Raw genomic sequence first — 11046 nt, 5'->3', positions numbered from 1 at the left:
ATATATATATTTGTAGTTATATAAAATGCTTTACAGCAACAAAATAGAAACTACTTAACAAAAAAATCATACAATTTATCTATTTATACAAATATTATATGGGTTTCAGATAAATGTCTAACAAAAAGTTTTGTACAATAAATAATAAATTAGAGCATACATAAGCTATTTTAATAACTAAAATTATTGAAATAAAAAATGTTTGATCATTAAATATTATCTACAATATCTATAAAAACACACAATGCATATTAAAATATATTTTCATATCTTCAATATTTGTGGACATGTTTTTTATTTTAGGTTGGGTGCTAGTAATTGCATCAATGTTTCTGAAATAAAGGTAAAGAAAATGTCTTAAATAATCATAAATCTAAATGTAATTTCATTGGAGATAACATGCACATTACTTTTTATTTATTTAACAAATTATTATTATAATCTCACACTATAATTATAACTTATAATACTACCTATAATAAAAATATAAAACTACATTTCAATATCTTACCAACAAATTAATTTTTTTGAGTATCATACAATTCTGATAATTTATACAAATATCCAAGTACATATTCATTGTCAGAACTAATTAATTCTTGTGTAGCAGGTTTACTAATAAAATCATTAGCTCTAAAAAATATTAAAATAAATAATTTATGTAAATTGCAAAAAAAAAATGTGAATTTAGTATGGGTCTAAGATTAAAAAAATATTTACATATCAATTTTATATAATAAACTGATTTATAGTATTGGAATGTTTACTTACAAACGTTGAGCATCATATGGGATTAAAATATCACACATAGATGCAAGAATCCAAAAGAATTTTTTAAATGGATATTCAACGTAAGGGTTACTTAATGAATCACTCATTGCATATTGAATACCATGTCGATGAATATTTGTTGATACTAAACGTTTACCTATTTGATCCGTACATTGACATAAGATGCGTGTAATTATAGTAGCAACATCAGTCTAAAATTAAAATTTTAAACACCTGAATTAAATAAACAATATATTAAAATCAAAATTTAAAAGTTGTTTAATACAGGAATGATCAAGCACAAAATCATAGCATATAGTAATTAATATTATAGATTTAAAAGAATATATGCACACATGAACATAACAAGTATGGTTTAAAACAAGTAATGAGAAAAAATTTTCTGTTTAAATAGAATATATTATAATATCATACCTATTTATTTTTTTTAATACTTTTTACAAAATATAAGTAATCTAGGTATATAATATAATAAGTCTTCTATACCTCTGTACCTAATTGAACTCCTCCTAAACGGATGGACTAAACAGAAGAAATTTGTTGTGTGAATTTAAGTGGATCCTTTGATGGTTTAGATTCATAATTGGCCCTGATAGATCAATCCTGGAGAGATGGAAATCAAACAGAGATTTTGATATTTACTATGGACATTTTTGTTTAGAAATGGTTGCCATTAGTTAATCAGGCAGATGAGGTAAACGCATGCATCAAATTGTCACGTTTATGGTTTCAAATAAAGAAATATATCTATATCTTAAAACAAATATGAGATTTGAATGTATATTTGTAGTTTATATAGGTATTTTAAAACTATTTAATTGATTTTGTGAAAATTTCAAATTATTCTTGGAGATATTAGGAAAGTTTAGTTAATCACATTCGTATTATACTAAGTGAATTGTCCATCTTGGTCGAATTGGTCCAAAAAGCGATGTATATCGAAGCAAATTCGCCTGTTAACTAAGGTACGCTGTACACCAAACCCAAGAAACACCTATATAACCTATATTTTGTATTTTTCATTTTTTCACAAGTCAAGTCAAGTTACACAACTAAAATTAAATGTTGGTTCATCCCAAATCATTAACCTCAAAAAACGGCTGGACTGTTTTCAATAAAAGTCATATCAATAGATTTATTGAAACTTAGAGGGTGTTTATAGCTTATTTTTTCAACTCCTGTAGATAGCTAAAGGGTAAATCTCACATAATTATTTTTCAGCTTAAGTAGAAATAATTTTTTTTTTGTTTATCTAAATGGTTGCAATTGGTTAAATATTATATTAGTATTATAATTAGAAGAAATATGGCATGTACAATTTTTACAAATACAAATCTTTGGCCCAGATAACTAGTAATATAAGAAAACACACATTTTAGAAATAAAACCACTTACTAAATCTTTTAATGTAAAATTTTTGAAGTCTGATTTTTGAGAAATAATATTTTCATACATGTACACTAAGTATAAATTAATTACATCGCTTAGTTGATCTCCAGTTTCTTTTTTGCAGAAGAAATTAAAAACTGGTATAAGTGCATGTTCAACCAATTCCTATACAATATTATATTCCTGCTATGAAAAGCTTGACAAATTTATTTTGATTATAAAATTATTATAGTGTAGGTAGTAGGTACCTTTTTTACAAACTGCAATAGTGTAATCAAATGATTTATTTCGATAACACCATCCTGTATAAGTTGTATAAATACTTCTACAAGTCTTAAAGTATTTAAATCATCGTTGTATTCTAAAATAAATTTTAAAACAACCATTCAATAGATTTAAAAATGTATTTTCTTATACCAAGTAATGCATACCACAGTTATTGAATAAAGAAAAAATAAACTCATTTAATCTCATATTTTGGTCATCATCAAGTATATAATTAGTTCTATCTTTGTTGAATCTAATCCGTAATAAGTCATCAACAATTAAAAATGCCTGAAAGTAATGAAAATAATTACAAAAAGTTATGTAAAAATAAAATGTAATTTACAAATAAAAACAATTTCTTACAGTTTCATAGATGTTTAAAATTTGAGGGTCATATTTACTTGATGTATTTAACATGGCATTTAAAAATGTAACATATGTATTTTCCACAATAATTTCAGACTGTTCAATAGAAAAATTATTTTGCAAATCTGTTGGTACGTTTAATATTTTTCTTCTAAATACTTCCATAAAAGCACTTAAAGCAAATTCCTAAAAAATACTTTTTAATTTTAAGACACATTACAACATATTGTGTTTATTTCAAATATCATACTGAAACAATTAAATTGGTTGGTGAGTTCTTCTTTAGGTTGGGTACATAATAAGATAAATATATCAATGGTTCCAAGTCATCAGGTATAAGGTTATACTTTGCTAGAGACCACATTTTAATTAAAGCATTTTTTTGACTCAATTTATTTGACGCCTGAAAAAATAAATAGTCATTATAATTTAATACAAATCTATTTAAAGATTTAATTTTAATTTTATGATTATTCAATTGTAATAACTTCAAAATTATTTGTCTTATAAATCTATATACCTATTTACGAAAGTTATATTATATTATATTTTATAAGATTACATTTTTAGTTGGATTTTCAATTTCAGCTTTTAAAATATTAATATTTGCTTGTGCAATATCTTTAATATATTTTAAACATAGGCTTTGATCAGAACCTTCTAAATTTGAAGACATAATATGAATGCATTTTGAAATCATCTCTAAAATAGTAGGAACATTCCATGTGTGATAAAATAAAGATACTTGATCTAATATATCAGGTATTATCTAAATTACAATTTAAAACATACAAAATAATCATGATTTTATACATAGTTATCAAGTTTATAAATATAAATGTATATATTGTTAAGTATAATAGTACTTTTCTATCTTGAAGTAATTTAAAATCAACAAACTGTAGTAAAATCCATAGTGAAAATGCATGTGTAGGTGTATTACATTCTTTAAATTGATTTAGTAAATGCATCACCATATAAGTAGTATATTCTGTCTTTTTAATTGTATTAACATGTAACTGAATAATCTAAAATAAAATAAAATTATATACCTGCATATCTTATATATTATATAACATACAGTGAAACTTCCATTAAACAAAATACTTTTGAGAAGCAAACTATATTTATTTAATTCTATTTTACAAATGTCTCTTTAATACAATTTTTTTTTGTTCTCCGTGAGACTTAGTAATATGGAATTTTCACTGTACTTGTAAATACTAAAATAATAAAATTGCATAAATTAATACAATAATAACAACACTTAATCAATTTGTTATTTAATAGAAATTAAACAATTGTAGTATTAAAATTTAGTTGGTATCCAATACACCAGCCAAAATTTAAAATAGATGGTATAAATTATATAATAATATAAATAGTTTAAATCAATTTGGTTATTTCTATGGTATAATTTATAAAAAAAAAATTAAAATTTCGATAGAAATCAGTAAATATTAAATAGTAATATTATAGAAATTAAATAACAGCTGACTTAATATACATTATAATCTAAAATATACACTTTAAAGTACCGATGCTGAATATGGTCAAACTTTTATATTGCTTATGAAGAAATCTATTTAAAAAATTTTAATTTAACATAAAACTAAATATTAATAATTAAATACACTTTTATATCTATCTATTTTTACAATACTTTTTGTTTACAGCTGAAAAACTTTATAATCAACTTGATTTGCTGTAGATAACAATTACATACTACAAAATATGCATTACATATTATATATAGAACCAATTTTGTATTTATTTACCAGTTGGGTAATAATAGTAAGACATGTTAGAAAATTAAATAAAATTGAAAAATAACTTTCCTGACAAATAATCAAACAAATTGTTAAATTTATTACATCTTATATAAATTTAAAATTAAACAAACAACAGTACTTACATCATTTTGGTCTCCCATAAAAGCAATTTTCTGTTCAGGCTTAACACCAGTAATTAACCATTTAATAACATACATAAATAAAGTCATAAAATTGTGTTTTTCTGTATCTTCAAGATTGTCTAAAGTCAATAATTGAGATATAAATTTAAAGTCTGTGAGTAAAGGGCATAAATCATAAATAGCATCAACAAAAAAGGAGGCAGCAATCAATCTAATTTGCAACGGAACACCTTCTAAAATTGTTATAAGAACTTTCAATTGTTCAAATGCATTTGGTTGAAAATTAACCATTTGGTTAACAAAATGTTTTGCTGCAACTCGGGAAACTTTAGTTTTTTCAGAAAAAACTAATTCTAATGCTATTGACTCGACCTTATTCATGTGATATACTTCTTCTTCATCTTCATCATCTATACTAAAATTTTTTAAAGAGAATATAATTATTCATCTTTCAACTATATTTTATTTTAAGAATAAAAACCTTGGCAATATAGAATATAAATTTAATGCTGAAATTACGACTCCATCATTAGTTGATAAAAGTAGGTTAGCTAGAACGGAAACTATTTTTTTTATCATCATCTTCACTTTAGGAATATTACTGTGCATATTTAATAATATATCATTAGCCATCTGAAAGTAATTAAGGAATATTACTATACATTTAGGGGTTGATGATATACATACTGATGTAAGCCTTTCTTTTCTCTTCAACACAAGCTATGCTTAATAAAGGCTAGTCAAATGTTTGAAATTGAAAAATAACTAATTTGATTTAAAGTAGTTAGGTATGAAAAAATGTTAACTAATATAATACCAATATTACTTACTTCAGAAATTAAAATATATTAATATGTAATATAATTAATGTATAACTATTAAATTAAATAAAAATATACGTACTTTAAGAGCTATAGTTTGTACACTTGTGCTTTGATCTCCTAGTGCCCAATAAATATACATCCAAAAATCATTAAAAAAGTTAATAAAATCAATATTTATCCAAAACATTATTTCTAGTAACACTTTTTCTCGTACAATATAAAAAGTATCTCTGTAAAGAAAAAATCAAATTAATAATATACAGATAATTATATTAACTATGTAAAAGTAAACACATGTATACAAAATGATGTGTACAAGTATTATGTTAACTTACTTCCATCGTTTTATTAAAAACTCTGTATACAATATTTCAAGATCGTTCTGTACAAGTTCTATATTATTTGATTGTACCAAACCAGTTACTATTTTTAAACCTAAATAAATATAATTATTTGAATGGTATATAATTGTTATATTAATATTTGGCTTTACCAAAACTTGTAGCAAGAAGTCTTGGTCCAACAAAATCAGATTGTGATATTCTTGTAAGAATATCTCTCAAGAATTTAAAATAACTTTTATTTGCATCTTTATCCAAAAATAAGTTACTGTGATGGTGAAAAATTGCAGTAAAAAGTTCTAAGGATTTATGGATTTCTATTGATTTTTTGATTTTTTCGGGAGAAATTAATGAACCAGTCTTTGCCTTAAAAATGTAATCAGTATAATATAAAATTATATTTTTACTTAGAAATTAATAAATAATAGGCAATAGTATTAATTACAAATATCATACCAATGTTTCAAAACATTTATTAATTCTTGCAAATATTAAAACAGAATTAAAGTTAATGAATGCATCTTCACAAACATCGACATCAAAACAATTAATTATAACAGCAAATAACTTGATTGTACCAGTTCTGGGATTTTCTTTAAATTTGTTCACCCAAATATTCACTATCACCTTAACAATTCAAAGTAAAGGAAATATACAATAAACTGTACCTATTACCAATAATAAATTACAATATGTTGATATGTTATATTAGAAATAGATGCATTGCAAATTATTTCTCAACATCTTTAATTTCTTATCTTACTTCTATTTCTGTACTGCTAGTTATGTTAGGATCTATTGCAGTAAAAAAAACTATTTTCAATTGAACTTCTTGTAACTATAGATGATACTGAAAATAAATTGTACTTTTATTGTAATTTACATAAATAATAGTAGGTTCTTATTATAGTTAATATTATCAAAATATATTATAAATATATTGTGCAAAACATAACCTATAGCACTATAAAATATACAATACAAAAATGTTTTTCAAAAATCAATATAAGTACCTAGGTATACGTAATAAGTATATTTATTTTTTACCTATTGATAATTTTGAGATTGAGAATCATTTTTGCACTTTGTATACAATAGGCAACATGTACTTAAAGTTATATTACAATTAAAATAGGTATAATTTATTTAAACTTACTACTAGAAGACAATGTCAAGCTAGACGAAGGCAAAACTCTGTTGGCACTCGAAGATAGAATAGTTTCTTCATGTTCTGAACTCATTGCAATTGTCAGATTCAACAAAACTTCTAAAATACAAATGTTTCTTATTTAAAACGTTAATAGAATATTCAATGATAATATCCAACTGTTTACAAAGTTAAGATGCTATTACACTGTCTCTGTATTCCATGTAACAGTGTGATCCGTGTTAAGAATTTTCTTGTTATTCACCAAATTAGATAATGCTGTTTATGACGTTTTATCTAATAATTTTAATAGTCATTAATACCACCTAACCCACAGTGAATCATCAACTTTAAACTATTTACAATTTGGTAGGTAGATATATTGTGGTAAAGTGTTACTGTTAACCACATAGTTTACACGGAATATGGAGAAAGTAGATTATAGCGCATTTATAACAAAACAATTTAAGAACAGAATATATGAAATCATTCTATGATTGAAATATCATTCTAAAAATCTAAAGTCCTCTTAGTACATATTATATGGAGTACATAGGTACCCTGCGTACTACTTACGATTTAGAAATTACGACACGAGTCACGAGTCCACGACACGGATGACAAAACCGTAAAGTGTAATTATTATTAATTATGTTCAACGACTTTAAGGACAGTATGACAATTGACAAAAGTAAAAACGCTAATCATGAAGACGAAAAATCAAAAAAGCGATCTGTGAAGACATATTAGTAAAATTAATACAAAATTCTACGAAAACATATGACTATATTATAAGTAAACAGTAGGTATGTATGTTACCAACTGTTTATAGTCAGACTTTACTTTCAGTGGTCTGCAGTACCACCACCACGGCTTAAGATTTAAAATAATTGAATTATATAGGTAAGTACCTACCTCTGCAGACTGCAGTAAGTACCTACCTACTCAGAACAGTCAGAACAGTCTGCAGGTATATTACTATTCTATAAGTTATATAAGTATATGGGTCGTTCTTACGATGTCCAGTAAAGTGTCGGTTAACTTTAACCGGACATTAGTAAAGAACGGCCCTATGGCCCCTATGTATAATACTCCGATTAAAATCAACATTAATGGGTTATATAATAGGTAGGTACTTCGTACTTATACTATACCTAATTTAGTATCTACCTACTTATACTACATAGGTCATAATAGGTATTAGGTACCTACTTCAGTAGTTCAGTAGGTAAGGCTTAAGTACTTATTATATTCTGTGCTTTTAGTAAGCTGCCCCAACTTGTTCTCCAAGTGACCAACATAGACAATATCAAAACAGTTACTCAAAACAAGTTTGAACCATGGCAAATACCTACCAATATAATATATGTACATAGTTATTTGTAGGTAAGTAGTAGGTAAGTTGTATTAACTATTAAGTTTTTACTATACAAGTAAAAACACACAAACATCCTGTTAGAAGGATCACATAAGTAATTCCGCAGGAATCTCAACTACCTATCTTACAACTTCGTATGACATACAAATCATATTTAAAACTGATATTTCATGCATGAAAAGATTGTTAATTGTTGAAGGATTATAATCATTTTTGTGTTATATACTAAATACTTATATACCTAGGTAGGTACCTTAGTACTTATATGGCTATATATATTTAATTGACCTTTTAGATTTACATCTTCAGCTACAAAAACAATTTATTACATTTTAATCTATTTTACAATATTAATAATATTAGATTAGGTGAAGTATTAATTATGAATTATATTATTATATTATATAAAATTAATTATGTCTAATCTTCTGAAAAGTGATAAGTACCTACTATACTGTAATAGTAAATTTAAAAATATATAATTTTTTAATGAATGTAGTTTTTAGAATTTGTTATTTAAAATTCAAAGGCGACAACGCGCGCGTATAACAGTAGACATAATATTATATATATTACGTATATACGTATAACCGTATACGAAAGACCGCAAAGACCGTAAAAAAAAATTGCACTCAGTCGAGCGAACAAACGCGGGTATCTTCCGCATAGCCAAGTAGTGGAAAAACGACCGAATCCACCGCTCATGGTAACTCGCACGGCTGTACGTAACACGATGATAGGACAGGTGACGAGGGCTGGAAAAACTCATAGAAGTTACTACGCCAACTGGCGCTATCGTGGAAACCAGATAGCTCATACCGGGCTCTGTGACCAAACATACTAAACACAAATCAAAATAATGGGTCACCCATCCTAACACTCTACAACGCAACAGAAAACTAAATAAATAACAGGAAGTGCCTCAACTAAAACGTATATAAAGCGTAGACGCGTGGTACTTGGTTATATAATATATATATATATATATATATATATGCCACCGAGACGGTTGATCGGATACGAAGGCCGATTCGTTGTGAATATCGACCAGTCATCAGTTGCCAGTCGATCGTCCTAAAACAGACCACGTTATATTGTCAGCTGCAAGTCTAAAAACAATACCGCGAGTTCAAAAACACATAGTGTGTAAAATATTCACGCAACTAAAGACCTGTAACCGCGTTTTGTATACACAGACAATAGCGTGAGACTTAACACGCAATAAAAATAGTCACCCTTGGGGTGAAATTCAACATAGATTTGGCGCATTACCGTATTATTCAGTATAGTCGGTAATACCGTAAAAATGCCTTGACCATCTGATCGGCAGGTGTCTACGTTGGAGGAAGACATTAGACAACTCTGAATAAAATAGAAAGATCATCAATGGCCTCCATCATGAATTTGGGTATCAAACCGTTTGTTACCGTTTTGGACGCATCATATTATACAGCCCACGGAGCCAGGTAGGATGAATAATCGTCAGTCTAATAAAGACTCGTCTTCAGATTTGAATTGGGTCCATAACAAGTCTAGGTCAAAATACGCCGAGACACGTAATAGTGTAATACCATAGGGTGGATACAGTCGTGGCGTATACAAGGGGGGTGTGGGGGCAGATCCCCTGATTAGATACATCAAAACTTTCAAAATAATTATAAACTAAATAAAATTAGAGTAAAAAAAGGGATGGGTTCTTATTTGAAAAGAAAAAGTTTGTATTCCCACAGGACACTCAGTGTCACAAGTAATACGAAAAATGTCAATAATTGTATATACAGTCTTTAAGTAAATTTCAATTCAATATTATAATGGAAAAACGAGAGGGGAGCATGCATGGTGAATCACCCTATGTAATCCCTACATAAATTTACGTAACTAGACTACGATGCGAAATGTAACAAATAGTTTGGGTACTTATACCTACAGTTCAATTTTTTTTATATATTTAATGTAATATTTCGTGAAAAAAGGGTGACCTGCAGGTAAATTCGATTTCTTTTACTGAGTTTGTTGTTGTGTTATATTCTAATTATATAAAATTGTTTAACAAATTAATAAGTATATTTATCACGTTATCTGGTTAGGTTAGCCGTTAGGTAAGGTTAGGTTAGGTGGATAAGTAACAGTTATAGGAATGAAACTCATCATTTTTGTACGGCGCATCAATACAATCATTTTATCACTCCAGTGTTGTATTAACAGACATTACAAATATTTCAATATTTTGTATAGAGTACATATCATTATTTTATATTTAGTATGTATTATTGTATTAATATTTAAAACTGACTACTAGAGCAGAGGACTTGTACATTTGCATATTTGTTTTACACAACGTCACAACCACAAAAATAGTAGAGTACGAAAAAAATACGTTAAAACTAGTTTTGAAATTTTATTTTGCATATAAATATGCATATTTTTTGTTTTTTTTTGTTTTTAGGTCATATTTCTTCTATTTTATACTTTTGGAGCTATATTTTTACTTCATTAATAATTTTATAAATTTTTTAATCCACTGACGTTTTTATTTTAAATAATACAAGTTGTATTATACGACCAAAATATAAATATATTTTTAATTTTTGTTGAATAATATGGTTTTTAACTGCCACTGGCGCACG

The 11046-nt window shown here is 26.4% G+C and overlaps 1 protein-coding gene across 1 annotated transcript; it reads right to left on the bottom strand.

Annotated features, from left to right (window-relative positions):
* Window positions 1-123: 123 nt before the first annotated feature.
* LOC132946376 (uncharacterized) lies at window positions 124-7748 on the bottom strand. The gene is given in 20 exon segments (XM_061016357.1): window positions 124-332; window positions 512-633; window positions 772-983; window positions 2188-2346; window positions 2430-2542; window positions 2613-2736; window positions 2812-3000; window positions 3065-3217; window positions 3377-3583; window positions 3681-3842; window positions 4730-5144; window positions 5211-5362; window positions 5633-5783; window positions 5889-5988; window positions 6047-6260; window positions 6351-6521; window positions 6658-6705; window positions 6707-6744; window positions 7051-7161; window positions 7618-7748. Coding segments are annotated over 18 exon segments (2808 nt in total). The 5' UTR covers window positions 7136-7161; window positions 7618-7748; the 3' UTR covers window positions 124-332; window positions 512-518.
* Window positions 7749-11046: the final 3298 nt, after the last annotated feature.

This window comes from Metopolophium dirhodum, chromosome 6, assembly GCF_019925205.1.
Source record: "Metopolophium dirhodum isolate CAU chromosome 6, ASM1992520v1, whole genome shotgun sequence".
Taxonomy (NCBI): Eukaryota; Metazoa; Arthropoda; class Insecta; order Hemiptera; family Aphididae; genus Metopolophium; species Metopolophium dirhodum.
This window is presented reverse-complemented; position numbering and strand designations above follow the sequence as displayed.